The 20,603-nt window shown below is 40.1% G+C and overlaps 1 protein-coding gene across 16 annotated transcripts in view; it reads right to left on the bottom strand.

Annotated features, from left to right (window-relative positions):
* The window catches only part of ttn.2 (titin, tandem duplicate 2), a 373,025-nt gene that overhangs the window by 45,823 nt on the left and 306,599 nt on the right, over positions 1–20,603 (bottom strand). For all 16 annotated transcript variants that reach the window (XM_067987638.1, XM_067987650.1, XM_067987647.1 and 13 more), the window contains 7 exons: positions 19,584–20,171; positions 19,388–19,492; positions 19,103–19,300; positions 18,709–19,005; positions 18,027–18,614; positions 17,628–17,930; positions 409–17,514 (listed from right to left, as the gene is read on the bottom strand). In XM_067987638.1, coding sequence (XP_067843739.1) covers positions 409–17,514; positions 17,628–17,930; positions 18,027–18,614; positions 18,709–19,005; positions 19,103–19,300; positions 19,388–19,492; positions 19,584–20,171 — 19,185 coding nt within the window. The remainder of the gene's footprint in view (positions 1–408; positions 17,515–17,627; positions 17,931–18,026; positions 18,615–18,708; positions 19,006–19,102; positions 19,301–19,387; positions 19,493–19,583; positions 20,172–20,603) is intronic.

A 20,603-nucleotide genomic window follows, 5' to 3' on the forward strand; every position in this document is an offset into this window, starting at 1 on the left:
GACGAATTTCTACCCCGATGTGTCACTGCACTTTATCTGCTAATCCATATTTAATTGTAAGTCATTTTTTCAATTTTTGTTTATTCCATATCATACACCATTCCACTATAAAATGGCAGATAGCCCATTCCTAATCCTATGAACTCTAAAAATAATCAAAAGGTATTTGAGAGCTGCCCAGATTAATCATGCCCATCTCCTGAGCATATTTCTCTTTATCATCATACAAATAGCTCAGCTGAAATTAGTACCTTGGCCTATAAGAAATTATGCAAAAATTCCATTCCTGATTCTGTGATGTGACATGCTAGAACATCAAGGCAATATGGTTATGCCACATGGTTAGATATTATAGTTCAATAACTGTTAATGAAAATGTTCAAAAGATTGTAAAAATTGATAAATTACCTGTCACTTTAATACCCTCCTTGCTCTCAATGGGTACACCAACACCAAACTCATTTTCTCCATGGACACGGAAGTAGTAAATGGCACCTTCTTGTAAGCTGCTAACTTTGTACGTAAGACGTTGACAGTTGCTTGTTACAGTGATCCATGCTTTCTTACTAGCTTCACGTTTTTCAAGATGATAATTCTTCACAGGAGCACCACCTTCATTTTCTGGTACATCCCAGGCCAGCATTACAGAGTCCTTGGTAACTTCTTTTACAATAATAGTGCCAGGAGGTCCAGGTGAATCCAGGACCTTGACAACTAGTGTTTGTGTGGCAGTAGCTAATACATTCTGCAATGTTATTGTGTATTTACCACAATCATTTCTTGTTGCTTTTTCTATCGTTAAAGATGTACTTGAATCAGTAGTATCAATAATTCCTCTTGCACGGAGATCTACATCAGGTTTGCTCCACATTACATTGGGTACTGGTTTTCCTCTAAAAGGTACAGCTAATGTAAAGGAACTTCCAGCCTTGACAATCAAAGTTTTGCGCATTTCATTATCAATATCAAATGCAGGCTCTTCTTCTCTTTCTTTTGCAATTTGTGGATCAGATATTTCACTCTGATCACTGGCACCAACTTTGTTAATAGATCGTACACAGAAAAGATATTCTGATCCAGATGTAAGTCCAAGTACTGTATATTCTGTGCCTCTCAAATTCTGAACTGCTGTTGTCCACTCAGTGTCTTCACACTTTTTATACTCTACATTGTATCCAGTGATAGGTGCTCCACCGTCAAACAGTGGCTTTGTCCAACCAACAGTAATGTTTGTCTTTGCTGAATCAATAATTTTTGGTTTAGATGGAGGAGTAGGTATGAAAACTGGATCTTCTGCACGGATCAATGCTGATGGTTCACTTGGAGGACCAACACCGGCAGCATTTTCTGCATACACACGATATTCATATTCAGCACCTTCACGGAGCCCTGTTGCCTTTACTCTTAGATCATACACAGGTTTCTTCGTAACTCGAACCCAGCGTAAACCATTCCTTTCTCGCTTCTCAATAATATATCCAGCAATTGGATTTCCACCATCACTGTCAGGTCTTTCCCAGCAGATAGTCATGGTAACCTTTGTGATATTGGTAATTTCTATTGATTTTGGTGCACTAGGAATTGTGAATGGATCAATGGCTTTTACAGGTTCACTCTCTAAAACTTCACCAACTCCATACTTGTTCACTCCCATCACTCTGAAAACATACTCATTACCTTTAAGCAGTTTAGTTATTCTACAGGATGTTGTTTGTAAGTCCCCTGTTACAAGGGTCCAAGCAACACGACTTGTTTCACGCTTTTCTACAATATAGTGATCAATTTCTGCTCCTCCATTCTCTTGAGGGGGTGCCCACGACAGTGAGCATTTTTCAGCTGTACAGCCAGTTATTTCCAAAGGACCAGCAGGTGGACCTGGTCTATCAAGTACCTTGCAGTTAATAACCATGGATCTCGTTCCTGCAACATTCTGCAGTGTTACAACATATTGTCCCGAGTCTCGTCTAATACAGTCCTTAATGACAATTGCAGTGCTGTTGTCAGTTGATTGGATTTCAACTCTAGCTTGTCCTTCAAGCTCCTTACCATCCTTTGTCCATGATATCACTGGAAGAGGACGGCCTGCAATATCTGCATTAACCTTGACAGTGTCTCCAGCCTTGACAATAATCTCTCTAAATTTGGCATCCATCATAATTCTTGGGGCTTCCATATCATCCTTTATAGTAATGGGACCTGTTGATTCAGATGGTTCACTGAATAAACCTGCAGCGTTCTTTGCAATAATATGGAACTCATAGCGATGATCTTCAGTGAGACCAGTAACGTCAAAATATGTTTCTTGGATGTTTGTAAAATTACACTTAAGCCAGCGTCCATCGGGTAGCTCCCTGCATTCAATAATATAACCAGTAACTTTAGCACCACCATCATATTCTGGCTTGGTCCAAGATAGTGAAACAGAGGTTCTGGTTATATACGTTACTTCAGGTTGACCTGGAGGATCACAGGGGTCCCTTGCTGCAACAGCTTCAGAAACCTTACTGCTTTTACCAATACCAGCAATGTTCTGGGCATACACACGATATTCATATACCAGACCTTCTTCAAGGCCAGTTACTTTCATTTTTGTGTCATTTATAGGACCTCGATTCATCTTTGTCCACAAGATACTGCTTCTTTCTTTGCATTCAAGGTGGTAGCCAACAATTTTGGAACCTCCATCAATAACTGGTTCATTCCACTTTACAATCATATAACCTTTGGAAGCATATGCAACAATAGGAGTTGAAGGAGGACCAGGTGGTTTAAATGGATACTCTGCAACAACAGCAGAAGATTCACTATAGTGGCTCTTGCCATATCGGTTTTCTGCATAAACGCGGAAATGGTATTCACATCCTGCTGTAAGGCGTGTGACTTTAACTGATGTTCTTGCTACAGTAGCAGAAACAGTTTCCCATGTTGTTGTAGTAGTGTCTCTCTTTTCAACAATGTAATTGTTAATTTGGCAGCCACCATCATACTCTGGTGCCTTCCAAGATATAGTTATATTGTCAGAACTGACTTCATCAATATGAATAGAACTTGGTGGTCCAGGTTTGTCAAGAACAACAATGCTAATTAAGAAGGTTTTTGATCCTGTACTATTGGAAACAGTTACTTCATATTTTCCAATATCTTCCTTTAAGGCTTCCTTGATGGTCAGAAGTGTTGATGTCTTTGATGTCTTAACATTTACTCGTGTTGTCTGTTTCAAAGCCTGGCCATCTTTCTTCCATGTCACAGTTGGCAAAGGTCTTCCTCTAAATGGTATGTCAATCTTGAGGTCATCACCAGCCTTTACACTGAAACTGTTGAAAAGAAGCTCAACAGACGGCTCAATTTCAATATCTTTTGCAATCACTGGTACTCCCAATTGTCTTGGATCACTCTTTCCTTTCTCATTCACAGCTATTACTCTAAAGGTGTATTCCTCACCTGTGGTTAGACCTTTCACTGTTGTCTCCAGTGCTTTCACTTGAGCACATGAAATCCATTTTTCACTTCCTTTCGTCTGCATTTCAACAATGTAGGAGGTTATTTTGCTACCTCCATCATGCTCAGGTTTCTCCCAGGTAAGTGTTGCACTATTTCTTGTTATATCTACCAATGTCACTTTGCCAGGAGGTAAAGGTACCTGAGATGCTTTAATGGGCTCAGCAGTCTCTGCTGGCAAGCCTATTCCATACTCATTAACTGCTATTACACGGAAGAAATAAATACCTCCTTCTTGAAGTGATTCAATTTTGAATGTGTTTTTAGTACAATTGTTGGTAACAGCAGCGTAAGCCTTTCTGGTAGATTCACGTTTTTCAACAACGTAATTAGTGATCTTTGCCCCACCATCAATAAGAGGTGGCTCCCACGATATAGTCACTGAATCTTTCTTCACCTCTCTTATGTGTAGATTCACAGGAGCACTTGGTGAATCAAGAACTCTGACATTAACAAATGCAGATTTAGTACCACTGTTATTTTCCAAAGTTAAATTATACTTGCCACTGTGAAATCTGTTAACATTATCTACAACCAACATGGTGTAAGAGCTTGTAACTTCAATCTGGGCTTGTTCACTTAGAGTACCTTCAGCTTTTTCCCATTTTACTTCAGGTTCTGGTCTGCCTCTAATAGGAACAAATAACCTCAAAGTACCACCAGCACGTATAGACACAATCTTTCTGAGATTAGCATCTAGCTCAATTTCTGGTGGCTCAAGCTTATCAGCTGCAATTACTGTACCAGAAACACTAGCAGGTTCTCCTACTCCTTCTGAATTAATGGCACAGATGCGGATGTTATACTCAGTATTCTCCTTCAAGTCTGCTACTGTGAAATGTGTTGATTGCACACCTGTTGGAGGAGTGCATGTGATCCAGTCCTCAGTATTAATTTCCTTCATCTCTACAGTATAACCCTTAATTTGAGCTCCACCGTCATAAATTGGCTTGCCCCATGCAAGGGCTGCTGTTGATCTTGTTGTATCTACCACCTTTGGATTGCTTGGTGGACCAGGAACATATATTACATCACAAGCTCTGTAGAAAGTGGATGGTTCACTTAGATCACCTACACCAGCAGCATTTTCAGCAGATACACGGAATTCGTAGAAATGGCCTTCTGTTAAACCAGTAGCTCTAAACCTTAAATCACTCAACCTCTTTTTATTGCACTTGGTCCATCTGATTCCATCTTTGTCTCGCTTCTCCAGTATATAACCTTCAATTTCAGTTCCACCATCATCATCAGGGTGCCCCCATGTCACAACCATAGAGTCTTTAGTAATAGCTGTAACCTCAGGCACTGTTGGTGCACCTGGTGTATGGAATGGGTTTTTAGCCACAATTGGGTCAGATTCCAGTGGTTCACCAATTCCGTATTTGTTTACAGCCATTACACGGAATATATACTCATTACCCAGAAGAAGTTTGGTTACTTTGTGACTAATAGCTTGCACATCAGATGCTACTTGTGTCCATGAAAGTCTGGTAGTTTCTCTTTTTTCTATTATGTAGTGAGAAATATTGGCACCACCATCCTGAGAAGGTGGGTTCCAAGCCAAATAGCACTTTTCTGCAGTTACACCAGAAACTGTCAAAACACCATCAGGAGGACCAGGTCTATCAAGGACCTTAACAGTTATTGGAATAGATTTTGTTCCACCTACATTACTGAGCTTAAGTACATAGTGTCCTCCATCAATTCTTATACAGTCCTTGACAGTCAGACTAGTTTTTTGAATGGTGGATTTAGCCTCCATTCTGGCAACATTTGCTTCAATATCTTTGCCATCTTTGATCCATGTTACATCAGGTACAGGTTTACCATAGATGTCAGCCTCTAGTACAAAGCTGTCCCCTGCATTAACAACTATTACATCTTTGTATTTGGGGTCCATGGAAGCTCTTGGAGCTTCAATTTCATCTCTTGCTGTAATTGGTCCAGTGCTTTCAGATGGTTCACTGAAAATACCAGCTGCATTTCTTGCAATTGCTCTAAATTCATATCTTGCATCTTCAGTTAATCCAGAAACAGTAAATTCAGTGTCAATTATGTTGGTAAAACTAGCTTTCATCCAGCGACCATCAGGAAGTTCTTTCTTTTCTACCACATATCCAGTAATTTTGCTACCACCATCATACTGAGGCTTTTTCCATTGTAGAGTAACATAATTTCTTGTGATGACAACAGCATCAGGACGGCTTGGAGGATCACATGGATCACGGGCTACATAACATTCAGACACCTTGCTAAGTTTACCAGTGCCAACAATATTCTCTGCATAAACTCTAAACTCATATTCAATACCTTCTTCTAGATTATTACACTTGAAATGGGTATCTTGAATAATTGTTTTGTTCAATTTTGTCCATAGAATACTGTTTCTTTCTTTGCGTTCAAGATGGTAACCCAAAATTTTACTTCCACCGTCAATCACTGGTTCATTCCATTGTACACACATAGTGTCCTTTGTAGCAGCTGACACAAATGGAGTGCCTGGTGGACCAGGTTGTTTGTATGGGTACTGTGCAATGACTGCTGTAGAATCTAAAGATGAACTCTTTCCATACCTATTTTCAGCAAAGATTCTGAACTGATATTCAGATCCTGTCGTAAGTTTAGAAACTTTAATAGTTGTTCTTGCCACAGTTGCAGACACCAGCTGCCAAGCAGTAGTAGTTGTGTCCCGCTTTTCAACAATGTAGTTGTTAATTTGACAGCCTCCAGTATACTCTGGTGGATCCCACGATATTACAACAAAATTAGCACTAACTTCATCAAATCGTATTGGCCCAACTGGAGGACCTGGCTTATCAAGCACGATAATGCCAATCTCTTCTTTTATTGTCCCGGCACTATTTGTAGCACTTACTGAATACTTCCCATAGTCATCTCTGTGACTTTCTTTAATAAGAAGGATTGTTGCTGTTGCTGTATCCTCCACGTTAACTCTTGTTGTCTGTTTTAGTGTCTGCCCATCCTTCGTCCATATAATCTTAGGTTTAGGACGGCCAATAAACGGAACTTCAACCTTTAGGTTCTCCCCGGCTTGGACACTATATGTGTTGAACATGAGTCTGAAAACAGGTGCAATACTTTGATCTTTAGCTATCACTGGCACAGCTAAGAGTCTGGGATCACTTTTTCCTTTCTCATTGAAAGCAATTACACGGAAGAGATATTCCTGCCCTGAACTGAGACCAGAAATTACTGCATCACATGTCTTGGATTGAGTAACAACAGCCCATTGGTCAGATCCTTTAGGCTGCATTTCTACCAAGTATCCCATTATTCTGCTACCTCCATCATGTTCGGGCTTCTCCCAAATTAGAGACACATTCTTTTGGGTGACATCAACAAGGGTGATTTTTCCTGGTGGTAAAGGTGGCTCAGAAGCCTTTACAGCATCTACAGTCTCAACAGGTACACCAACACCAAACTCATTCTCTGCCATCACTCGGAAGTAGTAAATAGCTCCTTCAGTAAGATTCTCAGCTTTGAAACTACACTTATTACATTTAGCAGTTATATTAGCATAAGCTTTTCTGGTTGATTCTCGCTTATCAATAACATAATTTTTAACCTTTGCACCTCCATCAATAAGGGGAGGTTCCCACAGTAGTGTAACTGAATTTTTCCTTATATCCTTTACAGTAAAATTTTGTGGAGCTCCAGGTGTGTCAAGAACTTTTACAGTAACAAATGCAGATTTAGTACCACTGCTGTTCACCAAAGTCAGAATATATTTCCCTGCATCATTTCTATCACAGTTGTCTATTGTTACTTGAGTATAATTTAGGCTTTTTTCTACTTGAGACTTTTCAGTTAATTCGCCCTCATCCTTTGACCAACTGATCTCAGGAGTAGGTCTACCTTTAAATGGTATAAAGATTCTGATAGTATTGCCAGCTCTGACTGTGATTCCTCTTCTTAACTCTGCTGGAAGTTCAATTTCAGCTGCTTCAAGTTTATCTTCTGGTTTAACTGTACCGGGTACTGAAGCTGGCTCACCAACTCCAACCTTGTTGATGGCACATATACGAATGTTGTATTCCTGATGCTCAGTAAGTTTTTCAATTTCAAAGCGGGTGACTTGTAGGCCAGATTGTGGCGTGCAGATTGCCCAGTCTTCCTCATCTGCTTTGCGGATTTCTATTATGTATCCTTGAATGACACTGCCACCATCATAAATTGGTTTGCCCCAAATAAGCACAATAGAATTTTTTGTAGTGTCTACAACGTGTGGATTTGCTGGTGGCCCAGGTTTGTAAACAGGATCACATGCTTTATAGAAATTTGTTAGCTGACTTGATTCACCAATTCCAGCAGCATTTTCAGCAGATAATCTAAATTCATATTCATGGTCTTCTGTGAGTCCTGAAACTCTGAAGCGCAAATCTGTTACTCTATGCTTGTTGCACTTTGTCCATCTGATTCCAGTCCTGTCCCTCTTCTCTACAATGTAACCTATAATTTCACTACCGCCATTGTCATCTGGTCTATTCCAGCAGATAGTCATTGAGTCTTTTGCAATATTGGTTACTTCCAAAGATTTTGGTGGACCAGGAGGTACAAACGGGCTTTTCATTAGAGTGGGTGCAGACTCCAAGGACTCACCAACACCATACTTGTTGACAGCCATTATACGGAAGATATATTCATTACCTTCCAAAAGCTTGGTAACTTTATGCATAGTTGCTTGGACATCTGAAATCACAACAGTCCAAGCAAGGCGACTAGTTTCTCTTTTTTCAATAATATAGTGTAAAATATCACTTCCACCATCATGTTGTGGTGGGCCCCAAGATAACGAACACTTTTCGGCAGTGACACCAGTAACTTGGATTGGACCTGATGGAGGTCCTGGCCTGTCCAATACTTTTACATTGATAGGAACAGATTTTGTACCAGCCACATTAGATGCCTGAAGAATGTACTGCCCACCATCAATTCTGATCGCATCCTTAACAAGAAGTAAAGCTTTGAAATCAGTATTTTTAACCTCAAGTCTTGCCGATTCTTCAACCTCTTTTTCAGCTTTGAACCACTGGATAGTGGGTACTGGTTTGCCATGAACATCAGCATCTAACTTAAATGCATCACCTGCATTAACCACTATTGTGTCTCTGTATTTTGGATCCATAGATATTCTAGGTAGTTCAACTTCATCCTTTGCAGTGATTGGCCCAGTGTTGTCAGATGGTTTGCTAATTGTACCTGCAGCATTCTTAGCTATGACCCTGAAGTCATACTTTTCATTTTCAGTGAGACCAGTCACAATGAATTGAGTCTCAATGACATTTGTGAAGCTTGCCTTCATCCAGCGGCCCTCAGGTAAATCACGCTTCTCTACTATGTATCCAGTTACGATGCTTCCACCATCATATTCTGGCTTTGTCCATTGAAGTGCTACTGAGTTCCTGGTTATGATAATGGCTTCTGGACAACCTGGAGGATCACATGGATCACGAGCAACATAGCATTCAGACACTTTGCTGGGTTTTCCAATACCAACAATATTTTCAGCATATACTTTGAATTCATATTCAATGCCTTCTTCAAGTCCTGTGGTCTTAAACCTTGTGTCCTGTATAATGGTTTTATTGATTTTTGTCCAAAGAATACTGTTTCTTTCTTTGCGCTCAAGGTGGTATCCCAAGATTTTGCTACCTCCATCATTAATTGGTTCATGCCACTCCACCACCATGCTGTCCTTAGTAACAGTTGCTATGAATGGTGTACCTGGTGGGCCAGGCTCTTTAAATGGATACTGTGCTAAAACTGCCTCAGAATCCAAAGCAAAACTTCTACCATACCTATTTTCGGCAAATATTCTAAACTGATATTCTGCTCCAGTTTTAAGTTTGGTTATCTTCAGACTTGTTCTAGCAATTGTAGCTGAAACAATCTCCCAGTTTATGGTAGTTGTATCTCTCTTCTCAACTATATAGTTAGTTATCTGACAGCCACCAGTAAAGCTTGGTGGATCCCATGAAATTGTGATACTTTCAGCACTAACTGCGTCAAACCTTACAGGGCCACTTGGTGGACCAGGCTTATCAAGTGTTATTATTTCAATAGATGTTGCCTTTTGTCCAACAATATTAGCCACGGTGATACCGTACAATCCACTATCATCTTTAATTGATTCCTTGATGTTTAGTACTGTATTATTGTCAGAATCAATAACATTGACTCTAGTTGTCTGCTTGAGCGGCTGACCATCCTTTGTCCAAGTAATTGTTGGTATAGGACGTCCAGCTATAGGGATCTCAACTTTTAAGTCATGTCCTACCTGTATACTATAACTACTAAATACTGGTCTGACATCTGGTTCAATCACTAGATCTTTAGCAACCACTGGCACTGCAAGAGTTCTTGGGTCACTCTTGCCCTTTTCATTCACTGCCATGACTCTAAACAGATACTCTTCTCCTTGTGCCAGGCTAGTGATTATTGCCTCAAGTGATTTTACATGTGCACATGCTGACCATTTTTCACTACCTTTAGTTTGCATTTCTACAATATACTGGATTATTCTGCTACCACCATCATGTTCCGGTTTCTCCCACGTTAGTGACACAGACTTTCTTGTCACATCAACCACTGTTATTTTTCCTGGAGGCTGTGGCACCTCAGATATTTTAACTGGGTCAACAGTTTCTGCAGGTAATCCAATTCCATGCTCGTTTTCAGCAGTTACTCTAAAATAATAATTGCAACCTTCCTGAAGTTGTTCTATCTTAAAAGATGTCTTGTGGCAGTTGGTGATAACAGCTGAGTAGGCTTTCCTTGTAGATTCTCGCTTTTCCACAATGAAATTCTTAATTTTAGCACCTCCATCTAACAGGGGATGTTCCCAGGATAAGGTGACACTATCCTTTGTTATCTCTTTTACTTTTAGATTAACTGGTGGGCTTGGTGTATCAAGGACTCTCACAGTAACGAAGGCAGATTTTGTTCCACTACTGTTTTCCAAATTTAATATGTATTTGCCAGAGTCATATCTGTTAACATTGTCAATTACAAGTAATGTATAACTTTCAGAAACTTCAATCTGTGCTGTTTCTCTTATTTCACCATCTGCCATGGTCCATTTCACTTCTGGAGCAGGACGCCCTCTGATAGGAACGAATAATCTCAAAGAACAACCAGCTCTGATATTAAGAACCTTCCTTAAATCAGCATCAAGGTCAAGGTCTGGAGTTTCTAATTTATCCTCCAAAAGGACAGTGCCAGGAATGTCAGCATGTTCACCAACTCCTGCCTTATTGACAGCACAGACACGGAACTTGTATTCATGCTTTTCTACCAATTTATCCACTTCAAATCGGGTCTGCTTAATGCCACTTGCTGTTGTGCACATTGTCCATTCATCAGTACTTATATCACACATCTCTATAAGGTATCCTTGGATTTCACATCCACCATCATATATGGGTTTTCCCCATGAAAGGAAGACAGAAGTTCTTGTAACATCAGTTACTTTAGGATTGTTAGGTGGTCCAGGTTTGTAGATAGGGTCAGATGCCTTGTAGTAAATGGAGCATGGACTTGGTTCACTGACACCAGCAGCATTCTCAGCAGATACTCTAAACTCATAATTGTGGTTTTCAACAAGACCAGTTACCCTGAAACGCAGTTCACTAACCAGCCGTTTATTACACCTTGTCCATCTTATGCCCTCCTTGTCACGTTTTTCCAAAATGTAACCATGTATTTCACTACCACCATCGGATGCAGGTCTTCCCCATACAACTATCATTGAGTCCTTTGTGACAGCAGTAACCTCAGGTGCCTTTGGTGCATCAGGGCATACAAATGGATTCTTTAATATTACTGGGTCAGATTCAAGTGCCTCACCTATACCATATTTGTTTACGCCCATAACACGGAAGATATATTCATTTCCTTCCAGAAGTTTGGTAACTTTGCAACTTGGAGTCTGTAGATTAGACTCAACTTGTGTCCAGACCAAACGACTGGTTTCTCTTTTTTCAACAATGTAATGCGAAACATCACTGCCACCATCATGTTTTGGTGGCTTCCAGTTTAATGTGCATTTCTCAGCAGTTACCCCAGTTATAGCAATTGGCCCTTCTGGTGGTCCTGGTCTGTCTAGTACCGTCACGTTAACAGCAACAGACTTTTCACCGGCTACGTTCTTTACTAACAGGGTATAATGGCCACTGTCTACACGAATAGCTTCCTTGACAGTCAGAATTGTGTTGAAGTCTGTACTTTTAATTTCAAGCCTAGCTGTGTTTGCAAGTTCTTGGTCTCCTTTCATCCACTGGATTGTAGGTATTGGTTTGCCATAAATGTCAGCTTCAATTTTGAATGATTCACTTGCATTTACTACAACAGTTTCCCTATATTGTGGATCCATGCTAATTCGTGGTGGGTCTACTTCATCTCTAGCAGTAATTGGACCAGTGGATTCAGATGGTTCACTGAATACACTAGCTGCGTTTCTAGCAATTACCCTGAACTCGTATCTCTGGTCCTCTACTAAGCCAGTTACAGCAAACTGGGTATCGATGACATTAGTAAAGCTGGCCTTCATCCAACGACCCTCAGGAAGTTCTTTCTTTTCAACAATGTAGCCAGTGACTTTGCTGCCACCGTCATATTCAGGTTTGGTCCACTGCAGTGTCACTGCATTTCTAGTGACAATTATAGCTTCAGGACGCCCTGGAGGATCACAAGGATCTCTAGCTGCTACACATTCAGATACTTTGCTAGGTTTGCCTTTGCCAACAATATTCTCACCGTACACTCTATATTCATATTCAATACCCTCCTCAAGATTAATGGACTTTAATTTAGTATCAGAAATAATTGTCTTGTTCAGTTTGATCCATAAAATGCTGTTTCTTTCTTTGCGTTCAAGATGGTAACCTAGAATCTTGCTGCCACCATCATTGACAGGTTCATTCCATTGCACTACCATGCTATCCTTTGTAACATTTGTTATGAAAGGCGTACCAGGAGGACCGGGGATCTTGTAGGGGTATTGTGCCACAACAGATTCAGAAATAAGATAATTGCTCTTTCCATATCGATTCTCAGCTGCAATTCTGAATTGATATTCGGTACCAATCTTTAAACGTGCAGCTTTGACAGTTGTTCGGGCAATAGTAGCAGAAACAATCTGCCAGACAGTAGTTGTAGTGTCTCTCTTTTCAACAATATAATTACTGATTTGACAGCCACCATCAAATGCTGGTGGTTTCCATGATATAACGATATTGTCTGCAGTAACGTCATCAAATTTGACTGGTCCAATTGGAGGCCCAGGCTTATCTAAAACAACAATGCTAAGATTTTCAGATGCTTCACCAGCAGTATTTGTAAGTTTTATATTGTACTGACCAACATCTTCACGACAAGCCTCCTTGATTATCAGAATTGCTTTATTATCTTTGCTCTCAGCATTAATCCTTGTTGTTTGTTTTAATGGCAGATTATCTTTCAGCCAAGATATTGTTGGTTTAGGGCGTGCAATAAATGGTACATCAACTTTTAGGTCTTCTCCTGCTAGAACACTGAATGTGTTAAATAGAAGCTTAAAAGCAGGAACAATCACAAGATCCTTTGCAATAACAGGGACTCCCAGCTGTCGAGGATCACTGACACCTTTCTCATTTTGTGCTGATACTCGGAACATATACTCTTCACCTTGTGTCAACCCTATTATGGTGGCTTCAGTTACTTTCACGGTAGCACATGTTGTCCACTTTTCACTGCCTTTACTTTGCATTTCCACTATGTAGCCTAAAATTCTGCTGCCTCCGTCATGCTCTGGTTTTTCCCATGACAAAGCTGCACTGTTTCTTGTCACATCCACAAGAGTTACTTTGCCTGGTGGGAGTGGTCTTTCTGATACTTTAACTGAGTCAGATGTCTCAACGGGAAGACCTATTCCATATTCATTTTCAGCTAGGACACGGAAGTAATAGTTACAACCTTCTTGTAAGTGATCCACCTTCCAGCTTGTCTTATGACAGTTGGCAATCACTGTAGAGTATGCTTTTCTTATTGATTCTCTTTTCTCCACAATGTAATTCTTAATCTTGGAGCCACCATCAATAAGTGGGGGCTCCCAAGTAATTGTAACAGAGTCTTTCGAAACTTCCTTAATTTTAAGATTCTGTGCTGCTCCTGGGGTGTCCAGAACTCTAACAATGACAAAAGCTGACTTGCTGCCACCACTGTTCTCTACTGTTAAGACATACTTGCCACTATCAAATCTATTTACATTTGAAATGATAAGGAGAGAGTATGAGCTTGTATTTTCAATTGAAGCTCTATCTAGGGGCTCCCCATCTGCCCTTGTCCATTTAACTTCAGGTGTTGGTCTTCCCCTAATTGTAACAAATAATCGCAAAGTGCAGCAAGCTCTTAAAGATACCACTTTGCGCAAATCTGCATCAAGCTCAATCTCGGGAGGCAATAACCTTTCTTCAACTTTAGCTGTTCCAGGAATTTGTGCAGGCTCTCCAATACCTTCGGAGTTGACAGCATATATGCGAACTTTGTACTCTTGGTTTTCTTTTAGATCAATGATTGTGAATGATGTAGCCTTGAGTCCACCCTGCGGTGTTACAACTGTCCATTCATCTTCTTCAGGAAGACTTGTTTCAACCATGTAACCTGTAATTTCTGAGCCACCATCATAAATAGGTTTATTCCATGCAATAGTGATTGAAGATCTGCTGGTATCTAGCACTCTAGGATTACCTGGTGGTCCAGGTTTGAATACAGTGTCACATGCTTTGTAGAATAAGCTGGAAGGACTGGGTTGACTTACACCAGCAGCATTTTCAGCTATGATTCTGTATTCATATTCATGTCCTTCTGTGAGTCCACCAACTTTGTATCGTAAATCAGTGACTGTTCTTTTGTTACATTTAACCCAGCGCATTCCTGTCCTATCACGCCTCTCAATAATGTAGTTAGTAATTTCACTTCCACCGTCAGAATCAGGATGTCCCCAACAAACCACCATTGAATCCTTTGTGATTGCTGTAACTTCAGGTGTCTTTGGTGGGCTAGGTGGTACAAATGGATTAACAGCAATAACAGGATCAGATTCTAATGATTCACCGACCCCATATTTATTTACTGCCATAACACGGAAAATATATTCATTTCCTTGCAGAAGTTTGGTTATCTTTAATTTGGTTACTTGAACATCTGCAGCCACACTTGTCCACGCAAGTCTACTGGTTTCACGTTTTTCAACTACATAATGTTCAATCTTTGCACCGCCATCATCCGGTGGTGGCAACCATGATATCACACATTTTTCTGCAGTGACGTCTGAAATTACTATAGGTCCTTCAGGAGGTCCTGGTCTATCCAAAATCTTGACGTTGAAAACATGCATCGCTGATCCACCAGGATTGGATGCAGTAAGTGTATAAGCACCACCATCTCTTCTTACACTTTCTTTGTGGATTAGAACAGTAGAGAAATCTGTCATCTTTACTTCTAGTTTTCCTGTTTCTTCAAGATCATTTCCATCTTTTGTCCAAACCATTGTTGGTGGTGGTTGTCCTCTAACATCTGCCTCAAGTTTGAAATTTTCACCAGCTTTCAATAGTAAAACACTCCTGAATTTAGCATCAACCATTATTCTGGGTTCTTCAATGTCATCTCTGCATATTATTGCATCAGTAGAATCAGATGGCTTGCTTACTGAACCAGCAGCATTTCGAGCTACTATGCGGAATTCATATGTGTCACCTTCATTGAGACCACTGACAGTAAACACAGTCTCTAGCACATTGCTAAAGTTTGCCTTAAGCCAGCGGCCACTAGGCAGATCCCTCTTTTCAACTGTGTAACCAGTTATCTTAAAGCCTCCATCATATTCTGGTTTTGTCCAGGTGAGTGTTACAGAATGTCTTGTAATGTTAAGTGGAACTGGTTTACCAGGAGGGTCAATGGGGTCCAATGCATATATTGGTTCTGATGGTTTACTTGGTTTACCTTTGCCAGCTACATTTTCTGCTACAACACGGAATTCGTATGCAATGCCACTAGTAAGTCCGACTGATTTAAATGTGGTGTCCGCAACCAAAGTCTTACTTACAGTTTGCCAGAGTATACTATTTCTTTCCTTTCTTTCAATGTGGTATCCCAAAATGGGACTTCCACCATCAGAAACAGGGTAATTCCAAGTGATAGTCATTGAATCCTTATTAACAGCAATAACTTGTGGAGTTCCAGGAGGTCCAGGCACCTTAAATGGATATGCTGCAACAACAGTCTCTGAAGCAATTGCAGGACCAGCGCCATATCTATTTTGAGCCTTAACTCGGAATTGGTATCCAGTTCCAGTAGTAAGGTGAGTAGCTTTAAATGTTGTACGTATTACAGTAGCTGCCAGCTCTAGCCATGAAGTACTGTCGGTCTCACGCATTTCTACAATGTAATTGTTGATTGGCACTCCACCATCATTTTCAGGAGGCTCCCATGACAGCAAAATGTAATCAGATGAAATTTCCTCAAATTTAATTGGCCCTTTGGGGGGCCCAGGTATGTCATGAACCTGAACAGTGATGATGTCACTTACTTCACCAAGTATATTTTTAGCTGTCAACGTAAACTTGCCACTATCATTTCTTGTGCATTCATTGATGTTAAGTATGGTTGAGTTTGCTGTATTTTCAGTATTTACTCTCTGCGTTTGCTTCAAAGGCTGGCCTTCCTTCTTCCATGTGACTGTCGGTTTTGGCCGACCAATAACAGGGATATCAACTTTGATATTATCACCTGCCTTTGCAATCACAAGCTTCTGATATACGCCACGCAGATCAAATTCTGGAAGTGTTGTTTGTTCCTTAACAAGAACTGGTCTGCTTTCTCGTGGATCACTCCTTCCAGCAGCATTTACTGCCATGACTCGGAATGTATATTCTTCATTTTCATTAAGGTTCTTTGCAACATAATCTAGTGCCTTTACAGTTGCCAGAGGCAACCACTTTTCAGCATCTTTCTTCTGTGTCTCAAGTACATATCCTGTAATTTTACTACCACCATCGTGTTCTGGTTTTGGCCAAGCTAGACTAACAGTATTCTTTGTTATATCCATAATGTGCAGGCGTTCTGGAGGTGATGGAACTTCAGTTGCTCTTAAAGGATCCACAGTCTCAGCTGGTTCACCTATGCCATATTCATTCTCTGCCATTACTCTGAAGTAATACTCACAACCTTCTGACAAATTGACAACTCTGAGTGAACATTTCTGGCAATTGGTTGTAACGGTAGAGTATGCCTTCCGAGTTGATTCTCGTTTTTCTATAATGTAATTGGTTATCCGTGAACCACCATCAATCATTGGTATATCCCATTGGATTGTAATGCTATCTTTTGTTATTTCTCTGGCTTTGAGATTTATAGGTGGTCCTGGTGAGTCTAAGACCCTCACATTTACAAAACCACTCTTTTTACCAGCAACATTTTCAAGACACATTGTGTACTTTCCAGCATCATATCTTGTGCAGTCTGGGATAAGCAGAAATGTGTATGAATCTGTGGTTTCTATAGTGGCATGGCCTTTAACTGGGATGTCACCTTTAAACCATGTGACTTCAGGAGTTGGACGTCCCTTGATTGGTACAAAAATGCGAATGTTTACTCCAGCTCTGACAACAAGAGTTCTTCTCAGTTCAACATCTAATTCAAAATCAGGTGCTTCTTCACGTTCCTTAATTTCAATAGCTCCTTCAACTTGGGCAGGCTCACCAACACCCTCAGCATTGAGGGCACTAACTCTGAAGTGGTATTTTTCTCCTGGTTGAAGGTTAGCAACAACAAATTCAGTTATTCTGAGTGCAGTGCCTGTTGTGTCTTTTATCCAGTTCTCATCTCCTTCTTTCTTGTGTTCGACTATGTAGCCAATAATGTCAAGTCCACCATCATAATGGGGTTTCCCCCAAGTCAAACTAGCAGTAGTCTTGGTTGTGTCAATCACTCTTGGGTTAGAAGGAGGTCCAGGTACATCTGCATAAATTAAATTAAAGGAAAATAATACAATTATACTTGTGTATGTCTATTTTCACATAACAGTTTAGTGATAACAGAGAAAAGAGAACTGATGTAAATTTAATACTCACATGCTACATCTCTTGTCAATACTGATTGTGACGGATCACTTGGTGCTCCAATGCCTGCCTTATTTTCTGCACAGACACGGAATTCATACTCAGTTCCTTCATTGAGTCCTGTTACTTTATGTCGTAGATCCGAGATTGCTTTCTTTGTTGCTCTAACCCATCTGAGGCCTTTCCTTTCTTTACGCTCCACAATGTATCCAAAGATTTCACTACCACCATCATCAGCTGGCCTCTTCCAGCCAATGGTAACTGTATTTTTGGTAACATTGGTAACCTCAGGCTTTCCAGGTGGGCCAGGGGGACCTGGAAGAGGAAAAGCACAAATGAAGTTTATATTTCTATCAAGCCAAATATACAAAAGTCATGTAATGTTCAATATTTTAAAATGAATGTGATTACCAAAACTATCCACCATCTTAACTGGTTCCGACTGTACTGGCTCACCAATCCCATAAAGATTTATAGCAGAGACACGGAAGACATATTCATTTCCCTGTATAAGTTTGCTTGCAACATATCTGCAGTTTGTAACATCTTCGGCAACTAAAGTCCAGAGAAGACGACTGGTTTCTCTCTTTTCAATCACGTAAGATTTGACCGGAGAACCTCCATCTTCAGCTGGAGGTAACCAAGTTAGTGTAACTTTCTCAGCTGAAACATTGCTTATTTCAATAGGTCCTGGAGGACCCGGAACATCCAACACTTTCACACGCACATTTTCTTCTTTGGTGCCAAATGGATTGCTGGCAGTGATGGTATATTCGCCAGAATCTTTTCTAGTAGCGTATTTAACAGACAGTGTCGAGGATGTTGGAGTTTTTTCAATTTGGACAATGTCAGAGACCTTGAAGTCTTTTCCACCCTTCGACCATACTGATGTTGGTGGAGGTTTGCCAAGAATACTAGTAGCAGTAATTATAATAGTATCGCCAGCTTTAACTGTTAAGCCTTCTTTAACAACAGGATCAATTATAATTGTTGGTGCCACTGTGGGTGTAAAAGAAATAAAGAAGTGTATTAGTAATACCAGACGTGTTTTAAAATTTGTTTTTAACATATGGCAAAAAAGAAAATTACACACCATATTCATCCTGGCAGATAATGGTTCCTGTAGTTTCAGATGGTGGACTAATTGCTCCTGCTGCATTCTTTGCCTTTACACGGAATTCATACTTACAGCCCTCAGTAAGATCATTAACAGTAAAAGCACACTCTTGAACGTTAATATGATTTGCTTTCATCCAGGCCTTTGAAGGCAGGTCACGTTTCTCAACAATGTAGCCAATTAGTTTGTGACCACCATCATACTTTGGCTCAGTCCAGATTAGGGTCACAGAGGTCCGAGTAACATTAATCACTTCAGGTTTTCCAGGAGGATCTGAAAAGTATTTTTTTAATATATCAGCTGATGATCTTTTGTCATTTATAATATGTAATAATAATAAATGAGCAACTGTGCAATGGATTTCACCTACCAATTGGATCAAGTGTAGTAACAGGGTGTGATGGTCCACTAGGTTTGCCTACACCAGCCAAGTTAATTGCCATAACTCTAAATTCATATTCAAGACCTTCAGTCAAGCCTGGCACTCTATGATCCTTCATTCTTAGTGGGGTAGCACTTACTCGCTTCCAAAGAAGGCTGTTTCTTTCTTTATACTCAACATGATAACCTGGTGCAAAAAAATAGTTTAAAATAAATGTTGCAAAGTTATATATGTTAAACAACTGGTCAAAAGGGAGAAATTTATATTTTGTACCTGTGATAGGGGAGCCACCAGTCCTCCTTGGATCATTCCAAGTCAGGGAGACAGAATCGTGTCTAACTGCAACTATTTCTGGTGGCAAAGGAGCATCAGGCACATCTTGGGGGAGGGGAAAGAGAAACATTAATCAGTTTAAAAATTAATGTAACGCTGCAATTAAAGTTTAGTTGTAAAATGCAATCATGCTTACCAAATGGATGCCTGGCTACGACAGGGTCAGACTTCAGGTCTTCACCCACTCCATATTTATTCTCAGCACTGACTCTAAACACATACTCAGTTCCTTCATGAAGCCTTGTAATTCTGAATGTTGTTTTTTGTACAGCAGTGGCACTTGTCACCCATTTATTGGTGATGTTATCTCGCTTTTCTAAAATATAATTAGTAATTTCTGCACCACCATCATCTTTAGGGGGGCCCCAGATTAAAGTAATCGCATCTGCTGTTATTTCATCAAAACGCAAAGGTGCAGTTGGTATTCCAGGCTTTCCAACTACTTTCATGAATATTGCAGCCTCCTTAGTGCCAGCATCATTCTTCAAGTTGATTGTGTATTTTCCAGCATCACCCTTGTGACAATCTCGCACTGTAAGTATTGTATTAATCGCCATGGATTCTACAGCTACTCGGCCAGTTTCCTGCAGCTGGTCTTCACCTTTCTTCCATGTTACTTTTGGTGCAGGTTTGCCACTGATTGGAATTTTAATACGGAAACTACTTCCCTCCTTGGCAATGTATGTTAGGTCAGGGATGTCTCTTAAATCAATATTTGGTGGCACTATTAAGAAAAAGAGAGTGATTTCGTTTAATAAGTTCAAATTTCAATTTTGACAGTTATATTTGGAAACAGTTCTTATGTTTTAATAATAACTTGCAATGTTTAATTATAGGTAAAACCTTAACAAGGTATATAACTTAAGGATTAACTTAAAATAATTTCCCATACGTGACATATTCGGCTAAACAATTACAAAGAGATTATTATAATCACCGTCCAACTGAAGTAACTATTAGAATCACAGCTCACATTGTGCATTTGGCCTGTGCCAATTCTAAAAATGTAAGACAAATGTACTCCATTAGACTGGGAACCTTATAAATGAATGTGGAAATACTATGTATACCCTATAGTAGGAACAGGAATAGGGCATTCAGTTCCTCGACTCTGTTCCACCATTCAATTAGATCGCGGCTGATCTGTACCTGAACT

This window comes from Heptranchias perlo, chromosome 7 (genome assembly GCF_035084215.1).
Source record: "Heptranchias perlo isolate sHepPer1 chromosome 7, sHepPer1.hap1, whole genome shotgun sequence".
Lineage (NCBI taxonomy): Eukaryota > Metazoa > Chordata > Chondrichthyes > Hexanchiformes > Hexanchidae > Heptranchias > Heptranchias perlo.